This window comes from Pseudophryne corroboree, chromosome 5 (assembly GCF_028390025.1).
Source record: "Pseudophryne corroboree isolate aPseCor3 chromosome 5, aPseCor3.hap2, whole genome shotgun sequence".
In the NCBI taxonomy this organism is placed as follows: domain Eukaryota; kingdom Metazoa; phylum Chordata; class Amphibia; order Anura; family Myobatrachidae; genus Pseudophryne; species Pseudophryne corroboree.
The window spans coordinates 452,015,400-452,041,598 of record NC_086448.1 but is presented as its reverse complement, the minus strand read 5'-3'; the positions used below and the strand labels follow the sequence as shown (position 1 = coordinate 452,041,598).

At 46.4% G+C, this 26,199-nt stretch overlaps 1 protein-coding gene across 3 annotated transcripts in view; it reads left to right on the top strand.

Moving 5' to 3' along the window:
* Nucleotides 1-26,199, top strand: part of GABBR2 (gamma-aminobutyric acid type B receptor subunit 2) — a 1,221,295-nt gene that overhangs the window by 841,672 nt on the left and 353,424 nt on the right. For all 3 annotated transcript variants that reach the window (XM_063922929.1, XM_063922931.1, XM_063922932.1), the window contains one exon: nt 6,694-6,826. In XM_063922929.1, coding sequence (XP_063778999.1) covers nt 6,694-6,826 — 133 coding nt within the window. The remainder of the gene's footprint in view (nt 1-6,693; nt 6,827-26,199) is intronic.

Below are 26,199 nucleotides of genomic sequence, written 5' to 3'. Positions count from 1 at the left end.
TTATTGATACATCCATGCATGTCATCAACAATCGCATTGTGAGTAGAGATGAGCGCCGGAAATTTTTCGGGTTTTGTGTTTTGGTTTTGGGTTCGGTTCCGCGGCCGTGTTTTGGGTTCGAACGCGTTTTGGCAAAACCTCACCGAATTTTTTTTGTCGGATTCGGGTGTGTTTTGGATTCGGGTGTTTTTTTTTTAAAAACACTAAAAAACAGCTTAAATCATAGAATTTGGGGGTCATTTTGATCCCAAAGTATTATTAACCTCAAAAACCATAATTTACACTCATTTTCAGTCTATTCTGAATACCTCACACCTCACAATATTATTTTTAGTCCTAAAATTTGCACCTAGGTCGCTGGATGACTAAGCTGGGCGACCCTAGTGGCCGACACAAACACCGGGCCCATCTAGGAGTGGCACTGCAGTGTCACGCAGGATGTCCCTTCCAAAAAACCCTCCCCAAACAGCACATGACGCAAAGAAAAAAAGAGGCGCAATGAGGTAGCTGACTGTGTGAGTAAGATAAGCGACCCTAGTGGCCGACACAAACACCGGGCCCATCTAGGAGTGGCACTGCAGTGTCACGCAGGATGTCCCTTCCAAAAAACCCTCCCCAAACAGCACATGACGCAAAGAAAAAAAGAGGCGCAATGAGGTAGCTGACTGTGTGAGTAAGATAAGCGACCCTAGTGGCCGACACAAACATCGGGCCCATCTAGGAGTGGCACTGCAGTGTCACGCAGGATGTCCCTTCCAAAAAACCCTCCCCAAACAGCACATGACGCAAAGAAAAATTAAAGAAAAAAGAGGTGCAAGATGGAATTGTCCTTGGGCCCTCCCACCCACCCTTATGTTGTATAAACAGGACATGCACACTTTAACCAACCCATCATTTCAGTGACAGGGTCTGCCACACGACTGTGACTGATATGACGGGTTGGTTTGGACCCCCACCAAAAAAGAAGCAATTAATCTCTCCTTGCACAAACTGGCTCTACAGAGGCAAGATGTCCACCTCATCATCATCCTCCGATATATCACCGTGTACATCCCCCTCCTCACAGTTTATCAATTCGTCCCCACTGGAATCCACCATCTCAGCTCCCTGTGTACTTTGTGGAGGCAATTGCTGCTGGTCAATGTCTCCGCGGAGGAATTGATTATAATTCATTTTAATGAACATCATCTTCTCCACATTTTCTGGATGTAACCTCGTACGCCGATTGCTGACAAGGTGAGCGGCGGCACTAAACACTCTTTCGGAGTACACACTTGTGGGAGGGCAACTTAGGTAGAATAAAGCCAGTTTGTGTAAGGGCCTCCAAATTGCCTCTTTTTCCTGCCAGTATAAGTACGGACTGTGTGACGTGCCTACTTGGATGCGGTCACTCATATAATCCTCCACCATTCTTTCAATGGTGAGAGAATCATATGCAGTGACAGTAGACGACATGTCCGTAATTGTTGTCAGGTCCTTCAGTCCGGACCAGATGTCAGCATCAGCAGTCGCTCCAGACTGCCCTGCATCACCGCCAGCGGGTGGGCTCGGAATTCTGAGCCTTTTCCTCGCACCCCAGTTGCGGGAGAATGTGAAGGAGGAGATGTTGACAGGTCGCGTTCCGCTTGACTTGACAATTTTCTCACCAGCAGGTCTTTCAACCCCAGCAGACTTGTGTCTGCCGGAAAGAGAGATCCAAGGTAGGTTTTAAATCTAGGATCGAGCACGGTGGCCAAAATGTAGTGCTCTGATTTCAACAGATTGACCACCCGTGAATCCTGGTTAAGCGAATTAAGGGCTCCATCCACAAGTCCCACATGCCTAGCGGAATTGCTCCGTGTTAGCTCCTCCTTCAATGTCTCCAGCTTCTTCTGCAAAAGCCTGATGAGGGGAATGACCTGACTCAGGCTGGCAGTGTCTGAACTGACTTCACGTGTGGCAAGTTCAAAGGGCATCAGAACCTTGCACAACGTTGAAATCATTCTCCACTGCGCTTGAGACAGGTGCATTCCACCTCCTATATCGTGGTCAGATGTATAGGCTTGAATGGCCTTTTGCTGCTCCTCCAACCTCTGAAGCATATAGAGGGTTGAATTCCACCTCGTTACCACTTCTTGCTTCAGATGATGGCAGGGCAGGTTCAGGCGTTTTTGGTGTTGCTCCAGTCTTCTGTACGTGGTGCCTGTACGCCGAAAGTGTCCCGCAATTCTTCTGGCCACCGACAGCATCTCTTGCACGCCCCTGTCGTTTTTTAAAAAATTCTGCACCACCAAATTCAAGGTATGTGCAAAACATGGGACGTGCTGGAATTTGCCCATATTTAATGCACACACAATATTGCTGGCGTTGTCCGATGCCACAAATCCACAGGAGAGTCCAATTGGGGTAAGCCATTCCGCGATGATCTTCCTCAGTTGCCGTAAGAGGTTTTCAGCTGTGTGCGTATACTGGAAACCGGTGATACAAAGCGTAGCCTGCCTAGGAAAGAGTTGGCGTTTGCGAGATGCTGCTACTGGTGCCGCCGCTGCTGTTCTTGCGGCGGGAGTCCATACATCTACCCAGTGGGCTGTCACAGTCATATAGTCCTGACCCTGCCCTGCTCCACTTGTCCACATGTCCGTGGTTAAGTGGACATTGGGTACAACTGCATTTTTTAGGACACTGGTGAGTCTTTTTCTGAGGTCCGTGTACATTCTCGGTATCGCCTGCCTAGAGAAGTGGAACCTAGATGGTATTTGGTAACGGGGGAACACTGCCTCAATAAATTGTCTAGTTCCCTGTGAACTAACGGCGGATACCGGACGCACGTCTAACACCAACATAGTTGTCAAGGCCTCAGTTATCCTCGCAAAGGACTGTTGGACAGTCAATTGTTTACTGGAAGTAGTACAAGTGGGCTTACGACTTCCCCTCTGGGATGACCATCGACTCCCAGCAGCAACAACAGCAGCGCCAGCAGCAGTAGGCGTTACACGCAAGGATGCATCGGAGGAATCCCAGGCAGGAGAGGAATCGTCAGAATTGCCAGTGACATGGCCTGCAGGACTATTGGCATTCCTGGGGAAGGAGGAAATTGACACTGAGGGAGTTGGTGGGGTGGTTTGCGGGAGCTTGGTTACAAGAGGAAGGGATTTACTGGTCAGTGGACTGCTTCCGCTGTCACCCAAAGTTTTTGAACTTGTCACTGACTTATTATGAATGCGCTGCAGGTGACGTATAAGGGAGGATGTTCCGAGGTGGTTAACGTCCTTACCCCTACTTATTACAGCTTGACAAAGGCAACACACGGCTTGACACCTGTTGTCCGCATTTCTGTTGAAATACCTCCACACGAAGAGCTGATTTTTTTGGTATTTTCACCAGGCATGTCAGCGGCCATATTCCTCCCACGGACAACAGGTGTCTCCCCGGGTGCCTGACTTAAACAAACCACCTCACCATCAGAATCCTCCTGGTCAATTTCCTCCCCAGCGCCAGCAACACCCATATCCTCCTCATCCTGGTGTACTTCAACACTGACATCTTCAATCTGACTATCAGGAACTGGACTGCGGGTGCTCCTTCCAGCACTTGCAGGGGGCGTGCAAATGGTGGAAGGCGCATGCTCTTCACGTCCAGTGTTGGGAAGGTCAGGCATCGCAACCGACACAATTGGACTCTCCTTGTGGATTTGGGATTTCGAAGAACGCACAGTTCTTTGCGGTGCTACTGCTTTTGCCAGCTTGAGTCTTTTCATTTTTCTAGCGGGAGGCTGAGTGCTTCCATCCTCATGTGAAGCTGAACCACTAGCCATGAACATAGGCCAGGGCCTCAGCCGTTCCTTGCCACTCCGTGTGGTAAATGGCATATTGGCAAGTTTACGCTTCTCCTCCGACAATTTTATTTTAGGTTTTGGAGTCCTTTTTTTACTGATATTTGGTGTTTTGGATTTGACATGCTCTGTACTATGCCATTGGGCATCGGCCTTGGCAGACGACGTTGCTGGCATTTCATCGTCTCGGCCATGACTAGTGGCAGCAGCTTCAGCACGAGGTGGAAGTGGATCTTGATCTTTCCCTAATTTTGGAACCTCAACATTTTTGTTCTCCATATTTTAATAGGCACAACTAAAAGGCACCTCGGGTAAACAATGGAGATGGATGGATACTAGTACTAGCTAATAATACTAGTACTAATACTAGCTAATAATAATAGTACTAGCTAATAATACTAGCTAGATACTAGCTGCTAATATAGACTGGTTGATAATGAGATGTAGTATGTATAAAGAAGAAAGAAAAAAAAAACCACGGGTAGGTGGTATACAATTATGGATGGACTGCCGAGTGCCGACACAGAGGTAGCTACAGCCGTGAACTACCGTACTGTGTCTGCTGCTAGTATAGACTGGATGATAAATAATGATATAAAAAATATATCACTACTGCAGCCGGACAGGTATATAATATTATATATTGACGGACCTGCTGGACACTGTCTGTCAGCAGAATGAGTTTTTTATAGAAGAAAAAAACACCACACAAGTCACACGAGTCCACGACGAGTGTACTTTTTCAGGCAGACAATCAATAAATATAGTACTATAGTACTGGTGGTCAGTGTGGTCAGGTCACTGGTTACAGTGGTCAGTCACACTGGCAGTGGCACTAGTCTCTCTCTGGCAGCAAAAGTGTGCACTGTTTAATATGTACTCCTGGCTCCTGCTATAACCTATAACTGCTCCCCAGTCTCCCCCACAATTAAGCTGTGTGAGCACAGTCAGATATTAATGACGGACCTGCTGGACACTGTCTGTCAGCAGAATGAGTTTTTTAAAAAGAAAAAAACACCACACAAGTCACACGAGTCCACGACGAGTGTACTTTTTCAGGCAGACAATCAATAAATATAGTACTATAGTACTGGTGGTCAGTGTGGTCAGGTCACTGGTCACAGTGGTCAGTCACACTGGCAGTGGCACTAGTCTCTCTCTGGCAGCAAAAGTGTGCACTGTTTAATATGTACTCCTGGCTCCTGCTATAACCTATAACTGCTCCCCAGTCTCCCCCACAATTAAGCTGTGTGAGCACAGTCAGATATTAATGACGGACCTGCTGGACACTGTCTGTCAGCAGAATGAGTTTTTTAAAGAAGAAAAAAACACCACACAAGTCACACGAGTCCACGACGAGTGTACTTTTTCAGGCAGACAATCAATAAATATAGTACTATAGTACTGGTGGTCAGTGTGGTCAGGTCACTGGTCACAGTGGTCAGTCACACTGTCAGTGGCACTAGTCTCTCTCTGGCAGCAAAAGTGTGCACTGTTTAATATGTACTCCTGGCTCCTGCTATAACCTATAACTGCTCCCCAGTCTCCCCCACAATTAAGCTGTGTGAGCACAGTCAGATATTAATGACGGACCTGCTGGACACTGTCTGTCAGCAGAATGAGTTTTTTAAAGAAGAAAAAAACACCACACAAGTCACACGAGTCCACGACGAGTGTACTTTTTCAGGCAGACAATCAATAAATATAGTACTATAGTACTGGTGGTCAGTGTGGTCAGGTCACTGGTCACAGTGGTCAGTCACACTGGCAGTGGCACTAGTCTCTCTCTGGCAGCAAAAGTGTGCACTGTTTAATATGTACTCCTGGCTCCTGCTATAACCTATAACTGCTCCCCAGTCTCCCCCACAATTAAGCTGTGTGAGCACAGTCAGATATTAATGACGGACCTGCTGGACACTGTCTGTCAGCAGAATGAGTTTTTTAAAGAAGAAAAAAACACCACACAAGTCACACGAGTCCACGACGAGTGTACTTTTTCAGGCAGACAATCAATAAATATAGTACTATAGTACTGGTGGTCAGTGTGGTCAGGTCACTGGTCACAGTGGTCAGTCACACTGGCAGTGGCACTAGTCTCTCTCTGGCAGCAAAAGTGTGCACTGTTTAATATGTACTCCTGGCTCCTGCTATAACCTATAACTGCTCCCCAGTCTCCCCCACAATTAAGCTGTGTATCGTTTTTTTCAGGCAGAGAACAAGAACAGAACGGATTATTATTTAAATATTAATAAATTATAAAACTGCACTGGTGGTCAGGTCACTGGTCATCAGTCACTAGTAGTATAATATAATAACTCCTCCTAAGCTCCAGTAAGTATAGTAATGAACGTGTCTCACTCTCACTCTCCTATTTTAATTTCTAAACGGAGAGGACGCCAGCCACGTCCTCTCCCTATCAATCTCAATGCACGTGTGAAAATGGCGGCGACGCGCGGCTCCTTATATAGAATCCGAGTCTCGCGATAGAATCCGAGCCTCGCGAGAATCCGACAGTGTGATGATGACGTTCGTGCGCGCTCGGGTTAACCGAGCAAGGCGGGAAGATCCGAGTCGCTCGGCCCCGTGTAAAAAAAACTGAAGTTCGGGCGGGTTCGGATTCAGAGGAACCGAACCCGCTCATCTCTAATTGTGAGTTTGGCCGATTTTATCACCTCACATCCGCATCCTCAGATGTGGATGGTGATAAATCGGCCACAGTATGTGGGACTGATTTTAGTAAATTCAGTATGAACTGACTGCAACATAAGGCAGAATATTTATGTCACAGCTCAGCTTAAAACAGTGAAAATAACCGAATTTTCTGTTTATGTTATTCAAGTAGTATTTTGTATAAAGATTGTTCTGTTTCTTCCTTTTGACAGGTTAATAAAGATGTCTAGTCCTTATATGAATAACCTTATTATCCTTGGAGGAATGCTTTCCTACGCATCTATATTTCTGTTTGGCCTTGATGGATCATTTGTATCAGCAAAAACATTTGAATCATTATGCACTGTAAGTAATTATTTGTCTGCTGTTTTTCTACCTTTTTCACCTTTGTGAAATTGTATTGTCAGTAAGAGTTTTCCAGCTGTGTGATTCATATGATATGAAATATTTGCTATGCTTGGTATTCCACCTTTGCAGAATACAGTCGCTCAAACTATTTCATATGATAGCATCAGTGTGCTGTAAACCATTTTATAATTCAGAGATATTGTTTGGAGGTTACAGTCTGAAGTGTCATGTCATATAGTAGGCTGAGGACACTAGCGTCAACTTGGTTAACCTTAAATTCAATGTTATAGTTAGAGATGAGCAGCATATTGAAAACAGTTTCACATATGGTCACAAAATGTAAAATGTTTCCCAGGCGTAATTTGGCTTTAAGTGTTGCCACCCTTAATCACATAACATTCCAGAGTAGGAAGATTATCACAGCTTTCTTTATAGACTCTAAATTGCATAAAATGCTGAATTGGTGAATACATCTCATAACTACTGTATAGTGCAGCAAGATTGAGAATGAAAGACTATGGGCCTAATTCAGACCTGATCGCTGTTGTGTGAAATTGCACAGTGGCCGATTATCGCATGACTGCGCAAGCGCACGGATCATAATGGGCAGGCGCGAGGCCAAACTGCAAAAACATCCTGCGTCTTTTTTGAACATTAGGTGAACGCAGATTGATTGATTGACAGGAAGCAAATGTTTGGGGGTGGTAACTGGACATTTTCTGGGAGTGTCTGGAAAAACAATCATATGCATAATACATGGCACCAGCATCGCAGCTCCTGCGGCCATTCTGCTCAGCTGTGGAGGTATTCAGGGAGTTGATGTTCCTTGCATCTGCATCATGGTTGCGATGAAATAAGCAACAGCTTAGTTAGTTGTGATGGCTTTGGTGGGCATCTCGGTTCACTTGTGGGCAGCTGCGTCACTTGTCTTGCCTTACAGTTCCGTCACTAAGAAAGATCGTTGCTGTGTTGGCATTGCGGCCGCATCTGAGTCAGGCCCACTATGCCTTTATCAGTTTTCGCAAAACACGCGCTACAAGCAGAGAGGGACTCTTTTTTATAAATGAGCGGGTCCTGTGGGATGCGCTGTCTCTAACTGACCAGTGCGTCTCTGCCAATGCCATTCTTCAGTGCCTCTCATGCCATCAAATCACCCCCCGTCCAATCTCGCTGCCCGCAGCTTCTCTCCATCCAATCGCGTTGCCCGCAGCTTCTCCGCATCCAATCGCGTTGCCGGTAATGTCTCCACATTCAAGTGCGGCTGAGACGAGCCTCCTCCCTGCCCGCCAGCGTGCTCGCCGTGCTGCTCCAAACTACAATAAGACTGCCAGCAGGCGTCGGGGTGGGCTGTCTTGTGACAGTGGTTGCACACTAGCCAGTGCAGCGCGATCATTGATTAGAAGACTGTCTCTCTGGATGCATATGGCTGCACTTCCTGGGGGATTAAGTAAGTTATACTTGTAACCAACTAACAGATGTTAACAGATGTATGTGTGTGGGAGGGAGGAGAGTGTTGACAGCAGCTAATGATGCAAATATGGGGGATGGGGCAGTGCCCATCATACACACTGCCCATATCTCCGCAGTGTCCATTATACACACACCAAATCCCCCCACAGTGTGCAACATATACTCCCCACACATACCCACACAGTGACCATCACATGCACACCCACATACCCACAGTGCCCATTATCTACTGCTCTATCTGGTGCAATGTGTATAACACACTCTACCTGGCGCAATGTGTATAATGTGCTCTACCTGGCACAATGTGAATAACGTGCTCTACCTGGCGCAACGTGTATAATGTGCTCTACCTGGCACAATGTGTATAACGTGCTCTGCCTGGCTCAGTGTGTATAGGTGGTTCTACCTGGTGCAATGTGTATAATGTGCTCTGCCTGGTGCAATGTGTATAATGTGCTCTACTTGGCGCAATGTGTATAACGTACTCTGCCTGGCTCAGTGTTTATAGGTGGTTCTACCTGGTGCAATGTGTATAATGTGCCCTACCTGGCGCAATGTGTATAACGTGCTCTTCTTGGCTAAGTGTATATAGGTGGTTCTACCTGGTGCAATGTGTATAATGTGCTCTACCTGGTGCAATGTGTATAATGTGCTCTGCCTGGTGCAATGTGTATAAATGTGCTCTACCTGGTACAATGTGTATAACGTGCTCTACCTGGCGCAGTGTGTTTAGGTGGTTCTACCTGGTGATATGTATAAGTGGCGCTACTCTGTGGTGTAATGTGAATTGGTACTATTATGTGACTACGCCCTTTCCCCACAAAGCCAGGCCCCTACATTTTTTATTCGTGCCTTCAGCGCGCATTGTTCATACTTTGGAATATGGGAATGGGAGCACCAATTCACTTTCTGCCGAAGGGCACCAAAATGTCTAGTTACAGCTCTGGTGCAGAATGTGCTGTAAGCTACACAGCCCAGCAGCATTGTCACCCCCTCCTCTCCCTTGCAACACTTTTGTAGTGTCCAAATCTAGTTGTGTGTTTTCACATTTGAATCATTAATAAGATTAATAAGAACCTTCATTCCGATGGGACTCAGAAAAGGACAGGTAGGACCCCAATTTTTAAAAGTGAGGGGTCCCTGGGACCCACTTTTTCGGGGGGCTCAGCGCGATCACTGCCTTTATGCTAGACCAAGTCATTGTATACTGTGTATACCGGCTCCTGACTGGAACAGGAGCTGTTAGAAATGCAGTGTCAGACAATAATGAAGCAACCTTGGACTTGGAATGTTTTCAAAAGATTGCATCCAGTCTCCATATTGTGTATGTGCCATTGTATCCTGTTTATCTCACCAGATGTCAAAATAAATGTATCAATAAAGAGAAAAAAAAATCAATTTTACCATTTAAAAAAAAAAAAACATTTGTCCATAAATCAGTTTTAAAAACAAATTCTGTACAAATATTGGACAAAACAGACTGTTATAGTAGAGGCATGGCAACTGTAGTAATGTTTTATAGCACTTGTATGGCACAATAAGCTTTTTTTGTTCATAATCTTATTTGTACTTTAATAATACTTCCTTTAATAACACAGGGGGAAAATAGGAATTAGATGCTGTGCCATTGTGATTTAGCCAGACGTTAGCAAGTTTATCTCTGCATAGGATGTTTTTGCCAGAACTCCTACCTCCATCTGTCAGATACCATCTTTCACCTTCTACAAAACAGGCTTTCTCGATCTCAAAGTGACCTCCTCTATATACAAAAAAATATAATTTCCAAGAACAAACATGGATGTTTGCAAAATAAATTACACTTTTGCAAATTAATATTCAAATATCTTTCCTTTCTTATTATCGTAGTCACCACAAAGAATATTAAATTAGTTTGATATTTGGATCCAATCTATATTTGCTATGCCTGATTTTACAAAGTGAATATGTGTGTAACATAATTATGCAGTTCATTATACACACACTATAGTTCAATAGTATGTGTTACACCATTTATTATACTTGTAGCATTCTAAGAGCCATATTTATCAAGCTTTTTTCCCCATAAAATTATATAGAAATTGAAGTTTCTGGTATTATTTATGGTTTATGACCATGGGGGTCTTCCGAGTTGTTCGCTCGTTGCCGATTTTCGCTATGCTGCGATTTGTTGCAAACTGCGCATGCACAAGGCACGCAGGGCGCATGCGCTTAGTTATTTAACTGAAAACTTAGCAGATTTGCTGTGGATTCTGCGCCGCATTTCAGTCGCACTGCTGTTCGGTAAATGATTGACAGGAAAGGGGCGTTTCTGGGTGGTATCTCAGCGTTTTCCCGGCGTTTGCAAAAAAAGGCAGGCGTGTCAGGGAAAAACGCGGGAGTGGCTGGAGAAACGGGGGAGTGGCTGGCCGAACGCAGGGCGTGATTGTGACGTCAAACCAGAAACTAAACGGACTGAGCTGATCGCAATCTGTGAGTAGGTCTGGAGCTACTCAGAAACTGCAAAGAATTATTTAGTAGCAATTCTGCTAATCTTTTGTTCGCAATTCTGCTAAGCTAAGATACACTCCCAGAGGGCGGCGGCCTAGCGTGTGCAATACTGCTAAAAGCAGGCTAAGCAGCTAGCGAGTGAACAACTCGGAATGAGGGCCCATGTACTAATTGCTATGCTTGCCATGCCTTACCTTTAAACCGGGACACTCCTGGATACACAGTTTCTGTGGTTGACCTGGTGAAATGCAGACTTGAAGTCAGGCAGCCACAGAACCTGTATAATTCATTAGTGTCCTCGTGTAAAGGTTTTGGGGGTAATTCAGAACTGATTGCTGCTGTGCGTTTCCGCGCAGTGGGAGATCAGGCACAAACTGAGCATGCATATGCACCGCAATACGCAGGCATGTCACATGGGTACAAAGCGGATCGCTGCTCAGCTATGGGTTTGTACGACGGATCCGATCAAGGGGGATCGCAAGGAGATTGACAGGAAGAGGGCTTTTGTCTGTTTTCAGGGAGTGTCTGGAAAAACGCAGGCGTGTTCATGCGTTTGGAGGGAGGGTTCCTGACATCAATTCCGGTCCTGGACAGGCTGATGTGATCGCAGCGGCTGAGTAAGTCCTGGGCTGTGCACAGTGCCGTAACTAGGCATTTTAGCGCTGTGTGCAAGAAACGACAGTGGCGCGCCCCCCCCCCCCCCCCCCGTTGTAAGATAGGGGCAGTGCGCGGCGTAGGTGCGCGAAAAATTTATAGGGGCGTGGCTTCACGGGGAAGGGGCGTGACCACAAAATAATAGCAATTCATACTACGGTGCACAGTAGTCTACATTATTCAAATTACGCTGCACAGTAGCGCCACTACACCAGGTAGAGCCCCTTTTATACATTACAGCAGACATCTTCCCCCTTTTTACACATTACGGCAGCCAGTCCCCCTTTTTACACATTGCGGCAGCCAGGACCCCTTTTTACACATTGCGGCAGCCAGGCCCCCTCTTTACACATTGCGGCAGCCAGGCCCCCTTTTTACACATTGCGGCAGCCAGGACCCCATTTTACACATTGCGGCAGCCAGGCCCCCTTTTTACACATTGCGGCAGCCAGGACCCCTTTTTACACATTGCGGCAGCCAGGACCCCTTTTTACACATTGCGGCAGCCAGTCCCCCTCTTTACACATTGCGGCAGCCAGGCCCCCTTTTTACACATTGCGGCAGCCAGGACCCCTTTTTACACATTGCGGCAGCCAGGCCCCCTTTTTATACATTGCGGCAGCCAGGACCCCTTTTTACACATTACGGCAGCCAGTCCCCCTTTTTACACATTACGGCAGCCAGGACCCCTTTTTACACATTGCGGCAGCCAGTCCCCCTCTTTACACATTGCTGCAGCCAGGCCCCCTTTTTACACATTGCGGCAGCCAGGACCCCTTTTTATACATTGCGGCAGCCAGGACCCCTTTTTACACATTACGGCAGCCAGTCCCCCTTTTTACACATTACGGCAGCCAGTCCCCCTTTTTACACATTGCGGCAGCCAGGACCCCTTTTTACACATTGCGGCAGCCAGGCCCCCTCTTTACACATTGCGGCAGCCTGGCCCCCTTTTTACACATTGCGGCAGCCAGGACCCCATTTTACACATTGCGGCAGCCAGGACCCCCCCCTTTTTACACATTGCGGCAGCCAGACCCCCTTTTTATACATTGCGGCAGCCAGGACCCCTTTTTACACATTGCGGCAGACGGTGTCCCCCTGAGAGAGAGAGAGAGAAAGAGAGAGAGAAAGAAAGAGAGAGAGGGATATACTTACCTTCTCCCCGCTGACAGGCTCCTCGTGCTGGCATCTCCCTCTCGGTGCAGGCAGTGAGATGAGAAGGAGGAGGAGGGAGGGGGAGCAGGGAGCCGCAGCAGCGCTATTTGATTGGTAGTAAGCGCCGCTGCAGCATCCCCCTCTCCTTCTGTATTGGCTACCCGGCGCTGCTATGGATGCTGGGATGAAGGAACCGCATCCCAGCATCCATAGCAGCGCCGGGCAGCCAATACAGAAGGAGAGGGGGATGCTGCAGCGGAGCTTACTACCAATCAAATAGCGCTGCTGCGGCTCCCTGCTCCCCCTCCCTCCTCCTCCTTGAACCCGGCGCTGGTCTCTTCTCCCTCCAGCCGCGCACGGCGCACACAGAGGCGGCATGTAATGAGTCAATTTGACTCATTACATGCCGCTGGCAGTTGCGCCCTCAGGGCAACTGCGCTGTGTGCCAAGCCCCCTTGGCACACACGTAGTTACGGCGCTGGCTGTGCAGAGACTGCACAAAATCTGTTTGTACAGCTCTGATACATGCGTTCGCACACTTGCACAGCTTAAATACACTCCCCCTGTAGGCGGCGACTATGTGATCGCAGGACAGCAAAAATCGCTTACTAGCGATCAGGTCTGAATTAGGCCAATTGTATAGCAAGCCTACTAATAGCATAATGCAGGAGATTTCACTGAGATCTCTTGCAGAATGCTAATTAGCACTACAGCTTATAGGCCCCATTATTATTATTATGATCTGACCCCTACTGTTTGAACTAAATAAGGGGAATGGTAGGGGCTGGACTGCACATACTTATTGTGAACATAAGAGGTGCTAACATGCTGAGACATCTAAGGCTAGATGTAATAGAGTGCAATTTTTTAGGTGTCTAAAAAATTGCACCAAATCGCACGTTTGTAATTTGCGATTTTTTTATAAAAATCGCAAATGTAATAGGGTGCGAATTTTAAGGTTAAAATGGAATTCGCATTCGATTATTTGCAGTTTATAGTAAAGGAAACATGCGGTTTTTAGGACATGTTTTTATTACTTAGTCAGAAGCATGCACAGATCAGTGAGTTCCGTGCATGCTTCTGTCTGTAAAAGTAAAGAAAGTGTTAAAGAATAGCAAAAAAAAAAATGACGTACAGGTCCCCCCAAAAGCATAACCAGCCCCAGGCTCTTTGAGTCGGTCCTGGTTGCAAACATACATGGAACTAATTAATTGGGGGTTCCCTGTATTTAAACAAACAGCACCGGACTCTTGGACCGGTCCTGGTTACAAAAATACGGGGGACTTTGACGGCTATCAAGGGTGCTGGGGACAGCTCTGGGCTTCATCCCTTGCCCTTGGGTGCCTGGTACTGTCACGGTATCTGTGTGTTTATTGTAATATTTCTTTCATTGTAGAACTATAGGTACCAGCGGGCCCTTTAATGCCCTGCATGCTGGTACTTGTGGTTCTCCAAGTACCAGCATGCGGGGAGGCTTGCTGGGACCTGTAGTTCCACAGCAAAATGGGGGTCATTCCGAGTTGATCGCTCGCTGACGATTTTCGCAGCACAGCGATCAGGTTACTACTGCGCATGCGTATGCACCGCAATGCATATGCGCGTCGTAGGGGTACAAACAGCATCGTTGCTGTGCAATGCTTCTAGCAACGAATCCATTCGCACAACTGATCGCAAGGAGATTGACAGGAAGAGGGCGTTTATGGGTGTCAACTGACCGTTTTCTGGGAGTGGTAGGGAAAACGCAGGCGTGTCCTGGCGTTTGCAGGACGGGTGTCTGACTTCAATTCCGGGACCAGACAGGCTGAAGTGATCGCAAGGGCTGAGTAAGTCCAGAGCTACTCAGAAACGGCAAAAAACTTTTTCGTCCTGGTCGGCTACACAAGCGTTCGCACACTTGCAAAGCGAAAATACACTCCCCTAGAGGCGGCGACTATCTGATCGCTGCTCTGCAAAAAATAGCTAGCGAGCGATCAACTCGGAATGAGGACCAATATTCTTTTTTAACACTTTCACGACTATCAGCCCGGCACCCACCGCCCAGGGGTGCTGGGGACAACCTCGGGCTTCATCCCTTGCCCTTTGGTGCTTGGAGGGGGGGGACTCCTTTATTTTAGGGGTCCCCATTCCCCCAGGGAATCACGTCCAGGGGTGACTAGTTGGGGGGAGTGATGCTTTGGTTGCAGGGACCTATATAACAGTGTCCTACGACTGTGGCATCACCTCCCTGGCTAGTAGAGCCTGGTGCTGGTTTAAAAAATAAGGGGTACACTTACTTCTTTATCCCGAGGCTGGTTATGCTTTTGTGGGGGACCTACATGTTATTGTTTTTATATATTTTAACCCTTTCTTTACTTTTACAGACAGAAGCATGAACGGATCTCACTGATCTGTGCATGCTTCTCCAAAAATCGCCAGTATAAACCTGGTCTATTATTCTGGCAATTTTTGGTAAGGTTTTGTGTGCAAGTGAAAAAATTGCATCCTATTACATTTGGGATTTTCATTGTTTTCAATGGGAAAACATCTGGATGCGATTTTTCACTTGCGATTCTTGGTATATGTTAAAAATTTGCGATTTTTAACATATTTACATTTGCGATTTTTGGAACATGTGTGAATTTGCTGTAAAATTTGCACGTTTTCCGAAATCGCACCCTATTCCATTTAGCCTTTAGTGTGCTAAGAACCTCAATTTTACTCCATGTTAAATTGTACAGTTTATCATAATTGCTTTAATTATCTGTATTCTTAATGCATAGAGTGTGCACTTGCATTTTCTTTTTTTCCCTATTTACTAATTCCTGAAAATGAAGATTTTCAGAGTTTGGACATGTTAGTTTACACCATCTTCAGATGGTGTAAACTGCTTTAAGTCTATGGAGTCATAGTAACAGGAGAGAGATCTTCCGATCCCCTTCCCACAGCCGCCATCTGGTGCCGGCTTTGATTCTGGAAACTGACACTGTATGCATGCACAGTTTCAGATTTCTCTAGAAATGCCAGGGAAGTAACTCACTGGTGGGTTATAATAGTGGGTTATAGTGGTTATAGCTACCGCTCTCCCTACATACATAGCGGGAATGTGTTCATTAAAAAATAAAATATCTACTGCAAAACCGAGTGTTAATTATTGCAGCAGTTTCGCGATTATTAATACAAATACATATGCTGATTAAACTTCTATTTATATGTAGAGATGTGCGGCGGGCACTTTTCGTGTTTTCTGTTTTGGTTCTAATTGCCCGCTCGTGTTTTGGTTTTGGATTAGTTTTGCCAAAATCACCCTTTCGTGTTTTTTTAGTTTTGGATCTGGATGATTTTTTAAGGAAACATAAATACAGCTAAAGTCACAGAATTTGTGGGTAATTTTGCTCCTACGGTATTATTAACCTCAATAGCATTAATTTCCACTAATTTCCAGTCTATTCTGAACACCTCACACCTCACAATATTGTTTTTAGGCCAAAAGGTTGCACCGAGGTGGCTGTATGACTAAGCTAAGTGACAAAAGTGTGCGGCACAAACACCTGGCCCATCTAGGAGTGGCACTGCAGTGGCAGACAGGATGGCAGATTTAAAAAATAGGCATCAAACAGCACATGATGCAAAGAAGAAAAAGAGGTGCAATGAGGTAGCTGTATGACTAAGCTAAGCGACACAAATGTGCGGCACAAACACCTGGCCCATCTAGGAGTGGCACTGCAGTTGTAGACAGGATGGCACTTAAAAAAACTAGGCCTCAAACAGCACATCATGCAAAGAAGAAAAAGAGGTGCAAGATGGAATTGTCCTGGGGCCCTCCTACCCACCCTTATGTTGTATAAACAGGACATGCACACTTTAACAAACCAATAATTTCAGCGACAGGGTCTGCCACATGACTGTGGCTGAAATTACTGGTTTGATTGGGCCCCCACCAAAAAAGAAGCAATCAATCTCTCCTTGCACAAACTGGCTCTACAGAGGTAAGATGTCGACCTCCTCCTCATCCTCTGATTCCTCACCCCCTTCAGTGTGTACATCCTCCTCCTCACAGAGTATTAATTCGTCCCTACTGGAATCCACCATCACAAGTCCCTGTGTACTTTCTGGCGGCAATTGCTGGTAAAGGTCTTTCCGGAGGAATTTATCATTAATTTTGATGAACATCATCTTCTCCACATTTAGTGGAAGTAACCTCCTATTCCCATTGCTGACAATGTTACTGGCTGCACTAACCACTCTTTTGGAGTACACACTGGAGGGGGGGAGGGGGGGGGCAACTTAGGTAAAATAAAGCCAGTTTGTGCAAGGGCCTCCAAATTGCCTCTTTTTCCTGCCAGTATACATACGGACTGTCTGACATGCCTACTTGGATGCTGTCACTCATATAATCCTCCACCATTCTTTCAATGGTGACAGAATCATATGCAGTGACAGTAGACGACATGTCAGTAATCGTTGGCAGGTCCTTCAGTCCGGACCAGATGTCAGCACTTGCATCATCGCCAGTTGCAGAAGAAAGTGAACGGGTCACGTTCTGCTTGAGTTGACAATTTTCTCACCAGCAGGTCTTTGAATCTCTGCAGACTTGTGTCTGCCAGAAAGAGAGATACAACATAGGCTTTAAACCTAGGATCGAGCAAGGTGGCCAAAATGTAGTGCTCTGATTTCAACAGATTGACCATCCTTGAATCCTGGCAAAGCAAATGAAGGGCTCCATCCACAAGTCCCACATACTTTGCGGAATCACTATGTATTAGCTCCTCCTTCAATTTCTCCAGCTGCTTCTGCAAAAGCCTGATGAGGGGGAATGATCCGACTCAAGCTGGCAGTGTCTGAACTGACTTCACGTGTGGCAAGTTCGAAGGGTTGGAGAACCTTGCACAAGACGGAAATCATACTCCACTGCAATTGAGTAAGGTGCATTCCCCCTCCTTTGCCTATATCATAGGTGGATGTATAGGCTTGAATGGCCTTTTGCTGCTCCTCCATCCTCTGAAGCATATAGAGTGTTGAATTCCACCTCGTTACCACCTCTTGCTTCAGGTGATGGCAGGGCAGGTTCAGGTGTGTTTGATGGTGCTCCAGTCTTCGACACGCAGTGGCTGAATGCCAAAAGTGGCCCGCAATTATTTGGCCCACCGACAGAATCTCCTGCACGCCCCTGTCATTTTTAAAAAAATTCAGCACCACCAAATTCATTGTATGTGCAAAACATGGGACATGCTGGAATTTGCCCAGATGTAATGCATGCACAATATTGGTGGCGTTGTCCGATATCAAAAATTCCCATTAGAGTTTAATTGGAGTAAGCCACTGTGCAATGATGTCCCTCAGTTTCCGTAAGAGGTTGTCAGCGGTGTGCCTCTTACGGAAAGCGGTGATACATAGCATAGCCTGCCTAGGAACAAGTTGGCGTTTGCGAGATGCTGCTACTGGTACCGCTGCTGTTGTTGCTGCGGGAGGCCATACATCTACCCAGTGGTCTGTCACAGTCATATAGTCTTTAGTCTGCCCTGTTCACTTGTCACATATCCGTGGTTAAGTGGACAGTGGGTACAACTGCATTTTTTAGGACACTGAGGACATTTTTTCTGACGTCTCTGTACATTCTCTGTATCGCCTGCCTAGTGAAGTGGAACCTAGATGGGATTTGATACACAGTACCTCAAACAATTCTCTAAGCCCCACTGAACTAATGGTGGATACCGGGCACACGTCTAACACCTACATAGCTGTCAAAGCCTCAGTTATCTCCTTTGCAAAAGGATGACTGCTGTCATATTTCATCTTCCTCACAAAGGACTGTTGGACAGTCAATTGCTTCATTGAAGTAGTACAAGTGGTCTTCCGACTTCCCCTCTGGGATGACAATCGACTCCCTGCAGCAACAACAACAGCAGCAGCAACTGCAGACGTGAAACTCAAGAATCCTCCGGAGGAATCCCGGTTAGGAGAGGACTCCTCAGTCGTGCCAGTGACATGGCCTGCAGGACTACTGATGTTCCTGACTGAGGAGGAAGTTGACGTTGAGGGAGTTGGTGGTGTGGCTTGCAGGAGCTTGGGTACAAGATGAAGAAGGGATTTAGGTGTCAGTGGACTGCTTATGCTCTTCCAAAAGTTTCACAACTTGACACTGACTTCTGATGAATGCGCTGCAGGTGATGTATAAGGGAGGATGTTCCTAGGTGGTTAACATCCTTACCCCTACTTATTACAGATTGACAAAGGCTACACACGGCTTGACACCTGTTGTCTGGATTTGTGGAGAAATAATTCCACACCGAAGAGGTGGCTTTTTTGGTATTTTGCCCCGGCATCACAATGGGCTTATTCATCCCATGGACAACAGGTATCTCTCCCAGTGCCTGTTTTAAACAAACCACATCACCATCAGAATCCTTATCATCAACTTCCTCCTCAGCACCAGCCACACCCATATCCTCATCCTGGTGTACTTCAACAGTGACATCTTCAATTTGAATATCAGGAACTGGACTGTGGGTGCTCCTTCCAGCACTTGCAGAGGGCATGCAAATGGTGGAAGTATCGACCTCTTCCCGTCCAGTGTTGTTAAGGTCAGACATCACAACCGCCGACACACTTGGACTCTCCTTGGGGATTTTTGATACCATCTTAGAATGCACAGCTCTTTGCTGTGCTTTTCCCAGCTTAACTCTTATCATTTTTCTAGTGGGAGGATGAGGGTTTCCATCGTCATGTGAAGCTGAACCACTAGTTATGAACATAGGTCAGGGCCTTAGCCATTCCTTGCCACTCCTTGTCGCAATTGGCATATTGCCAAGTTTACGTTTCTCCTCAGACAATTTAAATTTCTTTTTTGGGGTCTTTTCACTGAACTTTGGCTGTTTGGATTTTATATGCCCTCTACTATCACATTGGGCATCGGCTTTGGCAGACGACGTTAATGGGATTTCATTGTCTATTTCATGACTAGTGGCAGCAGCATCAGCACTAGGAGGCAGTGGTTCTTTTTCTTTCCCTATTTTATCCTCCAAATTTTTGTTCTCCATTATTTTTCAGGAGTTATATAACAATTTGCGGTATAGGAGAGCGTACCTCTAAACCACACAGGGCAAACCCTGTGAAAATGATTTGGATTAAATATTAATAACCCCTTTATTTGGAGTAAATAATATACAGCACAGGACAGCACCACTGAATTTATATGGCAGCACCACTGGACTGGACGTATACAGAATTATATGAACTTATATGGAATTATACAGCAGGATCACTAGAATTATATGGCAGGATCACTGGAATTATACGGCAGGATCACTGGATTTATACAGCAGGATCACTGGATTTATACGGCAGTACTGCTGGACATATACGCCAGTATCAATGGACATATACGGCAGGATCACTGGACTTATACGGCAGCATCACTGGATTTATATGGCAGCCCCACTGGATTTATACGGCAGTACCACTGGACATATACAGCAGTATCAATGGACATATACGGCAGGATCACTGGACATATACGGCAGGATCACTGGACTTATACGCCAGTACCACTGGAATTATACGGCAGGATCACTGGATTTACACGGCAGGATCACTGGACTTATACGGCAGGATCACTGGAATTATATGGCAGGCTCACTGGAATTATACGGCACGATCACTGGACTTATACGGCAGGATCACTGCAATTATACGGCAGGATCACTAGAATTATACGGCAGGATCACTATACTTATACGCCAGTACCACTGGAATTATACGGCAGGATCACTGGACTTATACGGCAGGATCACTGCAATTATGCGGCAGGATCACTGGAATTATATGTCAGGATCACTGGACTTATACGCCAGTACCACTGGAATTATACGGTAGCATCAATTTATACGGCAGTTCCATTGGACATATACGGCAGTATCGCTGGACATATACAGCAGTATCAATGGACATATACGGCAGTATCACTGGACTGGACTTATACGCCAGTACCACTGTAATTATATGGCAGGATCACTGGACTTATACGCCAGTACCACTGGAATTATTCGGCAGGATCACTGGAATAATACGGCAGGATCACTGGATTTATACGACTGTACCGCTGGATATATATGGCAGTATCAATGGACATATACGGTAGGATCACTGGAATTATACGGCAGGATCACTGGAATTATACGGCAGTACCACTGGAATTATACGGCAGTACCACTGGACATATACGGCAGTACCACTGGACATATACGGCAGCACAGGGACACCACCACTGGACTGATGCAGGACAACACAGCACCACTTCAATGGACTGGACTTATACAGCAGCAATGGAGATACGGCAGCAGAGGATACCACCACTGTGACTGGACTGATGCAGCACAAGACACTACCACTGTACTGATGCAGCACAACACAGCAAAATGTCTGTAAAATATAAATACTGGATATTTACTTGATTATGATACCAAAAGAAGCCCAATCCTTACTGCAATGTAAATGTATTTATTTTTTTGGTAGAGTAAAATAAAATAAACCTGTAAAAGGTTCTTACAGGTAAAACTGATGAAGATTTGCAAGCAAGGGTCTTAAATCCAGTATCACTACTTTAGTATTAACAGAACTTTCTCACGTTTATACCTGTCTGTAGGAAAGGAATGAGATCTTTCTAGCCATGGTCCTGCTATGCGCAAGTCACATGTTAGATCAATATGAAAGGCTTATCGCAGTGTTTTCGGCACCACTTGGTTGAACTTTATAGTTACATGCACAATAAATCCATACATTATCTACAAAATAAGTTTGGGACTTCCGGTTCCGTCATCTATGGAGTAGAGAGTGCTCTCCCTGTGCTTCATGCCGCGTCTCGGTTTAATGCTTTTCTAGTCCACCTCATGCCTCCATGTTTTGTATTGCCAGGCACCGATGCTCCTTGTCTCCCCCATGGACTGATTTGTGACAGCCGTCGCGCCGCCGGGAGCCCAGCCTCCGTGCCAGGAGTAACGGCCTATAGCGGGCCATATGGCTCCAGAGACAGGGCCGGATCCTGTCTACCCTGCCAGAAAACTGCAGCTGAGCAGTACGCAGCAGGGGCGACGGTATGCCGTTCCCTTGATTCCCCTGTCACTTATGGGGATGTTGTTGATGCTATTAAGGCTACCATGGCCCCCTTCTCTTTCAGGCAGTCAGTGACATCACCTCCCAGCTTAAGTCACTCACACAGTGGATGTACATACTGAAAATGTCCTGGGATCTGTAGTGCATGATGTGGAAGGACTCCAGCAGTCTGTTAAAGAGTTAACCTCTTATATATATCATATCTGGAATAAGCTAGATGATATTGAATATCGTTCAAGGAGAAATAATATCAGCCTTGTGGGACTCCCTGAATCTGTAAAAGGCACTGCACTGGCTCATTTTGTGAAGAATACACTGACTGCACTTTTAGACATTGAGGAAGATTGTCGTGATATGTTTATTAAGTGAGTCCACTTTGTTGGCCCTGTACCTACACCGCGTAAGCCCAGACCGTGGTCACTCTCTTCCGATGCCTCAATTATTTGAACAAAACGGCACCTTAGTCGGCCTTCAGGAATAAACGTGATATACAATGGGAGGGTCAAAAATTGTTCATATTTCAGGACTACTCTGTGGAGTTGGCCAGGACCCATAAGACGTTCTCACAGATGTTCTCTAAATTAGTTGCTGAGGGTCGCAAGTTTGGCCTCCTGTATCCGGCACGTTTATACTTGTATGATGGCTCCTCGCATAAAGACTTTCTCTATCTGGCTGACTCCCTGGCTTACTTGAGGGACTCCTCTAATGCCGAGTCGGCGGACATTAGTCACCCGTCCTCCTCTGCTTCACTGATGCGATTGGATTTGCCTACACTCCTTTCTTTCCTCGTGCAAGGCTGAACTAATTTTTTGCATCTTTACACTAACAGTTCTTGGCTTCCTTCATACCCCTGAGCTGATGCTATTTCTGCTGACTTACATGTTTTGAGCTTTTTTTTTTTTTATCATAATTTCTGTTTTAACCTGCTGATGTCTTAAGGTACTCCTGTGTCTCAGTTCTATATGCTGTGTCTTTTCAAACTGATTGTTGCTGATATTCTGTGATATTTACATTTTTTCTGTGTTGCGTATACTTTGGTGAAGCATACTTACTAGACACACCTCTTAGTAGGTCCATGATGTTCTTTGTTACTAGATATGTTGCCTCTATATATGACCGGGGTACCTGGCTGGGGCCCCTTACTGTATGTTGCAGGTATTTTCTTGTTACATTATGTTATGTTTTTCATCATATTTTTTCTGTTTTATGTCCTGGAAGTCTGATTCTGGGTTGTTTGTTACCTGGTATCTGTTGGATTATGTCTACCTACCCTGTGTTTGTCTCTTTCCCTTCCCCCACCCTATTCATCTATATATTGCATTTCCTGTGTTTATGCTGGCTCTTCTCACTGCCTCCCAAATGTGTTTTATTCCACATGTTGCTCTTTTTTTGATGTTTTTTGCTTACTGTCTTTTCGTATTCTCTGCTAATAGCTGACCAGGTTATTGGTTCTTGAAACGTGGGTCGGTTTAACTCCCCGGCCAAGAGAAGACTCACCTCTATTTGAATAAACAGCATGTTGACTTGGTATTCCTTCAGGAGTCTCACCTGGTGTCGGCAGAGATTACAAAACTCAATATTTTACAATGGTCTGTGCTGGCTGCTTGTCCCTATAACTCGAAAGCTAGAGGAGTGGTTATATTTTGGCGAAAAGGTCATTACCTATTGAAGTGTTACATACAATAACTGACCCAGAAGGGAGGTATGTTATAGTCTCTATTAAGCTGAAGGGTCATCCTTTCCTTCTTTGTAACATCTATGCCCCCAATGTATACTCTAAACTGTTGTTTTTTTTCCAGCGATTGCTTGCTATCCTCAACCCTTATGTTTCTCTGCCATTAATAATATGTGGGAACTTTAGTTTATTATCTTCTAATATTTTGGATGGGTCTAGGGCTCCCCATAAACTTATTACTTTGCCTAAGCTACTGTAGGAGTTCTGGCCCTGTCTCACACTTTACAAGTACTGTAGTTGATGTCTTGGGAGCCCTTAATCATGTTGATAGGGAATACACCTGCCTTTCTGCTGCCCATCATACTCTTTCTAGAATCGATTATATTCTCCTTTTCATATGTTGTTTCCTAATGTAGTTGACTCTCAGATCGAGCCAATTTCATTGTCCGATCATGCACTGATCTCGGTAACGCTGACCGGTGGTGGATCCAGGGGGGGGGGACACTCGGGCCCGTGGCAGTTTTTTATTTTTCTAATTGGAGAGCAGCAGCCAGCGGCGGATTGATATGCCGGGATGCCATGACGTATTGCTGGTGGGCTGAGCTCCATCCTGCTGCGGCTATGAAGTTGCTGGATGCCGCCCGTCCACTATGCAAATACTCCAGCCGCAGCCAGAGCAGTGAAGGGCCAGGCATCCCACATATCCAGGCTGGCAGCCTCTCACTGCGCTGCTGCGGCTGGAGTATTTGCATAATGGGCCTACTGGTACTAATCCGATCTTGAAGACCATAGCTGTTGCGGATGCAGGACTGCGGCGGGTATGATGGCTGAGAAACAGCTTCCAACCTCAGCTGCTGAACCTGGACACTGGTGCCAGGAAGCAGGCTTAGGTAAGCAGGAGGGGGGCTGGCCAGCTTTGCTGCTGAGAGGCAGCCCCTGTGATCAGCTCACTACTCTGGCTGCAGCCCACATATGAGAGCTCTCTTCAACCCCACACTGACACACAAAGCCCCCTGCACACTGCCCCCTGCCCCTCACACACTGCCCCCTACACCCTGTCCCTCACACGCTGCCTCCTGCCCCTAACACGCTGCCCTCTGCACCTTACATGCTGCCCCCTGCTCCTCACACACTCCCCCCTGCCCCTCACACGCTTCCCCCTGCACCCTGCCTCTCACACACTGCCCCCTATACCCAGGACCGTCTTAACAGCAGTGTAGGCCCCTGGGCACAGCAATGCACTGGGCCCCCTACCTATCCTCCAGCGGTAGCAGTGGGGGGTGCTATCAGTGGCAGCTTTGATGTCCCGCGGGCGGTAGGGGGTGTACTATCTTTCGCTCAGTATGTTGGACCTGTAGCAGTAATTTCTGATAATTATTCCTTTACTGCACAGATGAGACTAAACTGTAGAAGGGGGCATTGGGCTGAATGAAGGGGCCCTGGTACAAAACTTCCAGGGTGGTAGGGGGTGTTTAATATGTAGGGGAGGGGTGGATAGTGGAGTGGGCTTAATATTTATAATTTTATGGTGGGAGGGCAGCTTGCTTGACTGCAGATATCTCATGTTCCTGAAAATATATTTCTTAGCTTTGAATGGGATAAAAAACTAGAGAGTCCCATCTTTCAGGAGGTGCTGGGTACTGGGGGATCAGAGTTCAGGAGCCAGAGCAATCCACCAACGAAAATCTAAAACTGCATATTAGGCGTGTGGAGCTGGAGCAGGGACCAGATGCTGGAAGGCTGATATCTCTGGTTCTGGGCATATTAGAGACAAGCTGCCAGTGTCCACCAAAAGGGGAGAGTCCCAGCTTTTTGGTTATATCATCAGAGAAACTCTAAGTCATACAGAACCCACGATATCTGGCTGGGAAGAGCAATTAACAGGCTTGGATGGGGACCCCTGCTTTCAAGTCGGATATTTCCAGTTCCCCAGGGCCGATTTTCAAAAACCTGGTACCCCTGGAAAGAGGGGACCCTCAGCTATCAGCCTAGGGCCCTTACACTCCTGGGGCCCTTAGGCAAGAGTCCATTGAGCCCATACGAAAAGACGGCCCTGCCTATACCCTGTCCCTCACACGCTGTCCCCTGCACCTAGCACGCTGCCCCCTGTGCCTCACACCCTGCCCCTCACACGCTGCCCCCTGCCCCTCACACACTGCCCCCTGCACCCTGCCCCTCTCACACTGCCCCCTGCACCATGCCTCTCACACACTGCCCCCTGCACCTCACACGCTGCCCCCTGCACCTCACATGCTGCCCCTCATACGCTGCCCCCTGCCCCTCACACGCTGCCCCCTGCCCCTCACACGCCGCCCCTTGTAGTGGGGACATACCCCATTTCTGGATGTGCATGCACCAAAGCCGCACGCAAATGTACTTGCCCCTTCCATGGTGCCCCCCTATCATTTTCTTCTGGATCCGCCCCTGACGCTGACTATTCCTGTAGACACTGGCTCCCCTAAAATATGGAGATACCCCTCATATTTGTCCTCCTCTGTTAAGTTTAAAAATAGGTTGGAGGCCGCCTGGAATGAATATTCTGATGCTAACCAATAGCACTCTGATTCAGATCTGTTATTGTTCTGGATGACGGCTAAATCTGTTCTTCGCGGGAATATTATCTCATATGTTGCTGCTAACAATAAAAAATAGTCATCCCAATATTTAGATATCCAGGTTCCTTTGACTACAGCCTTTCAACAGTATAAAATTGGCCCTACTCCTCATAACAAACATCTTTATCTTTTAGCTAAGACTCACTTTGATGAATTCATGCAATCCGAAGGTGATCGTTATCTATTTTCTGTTAATTACTATTACCACAAATTATGAAATGAAT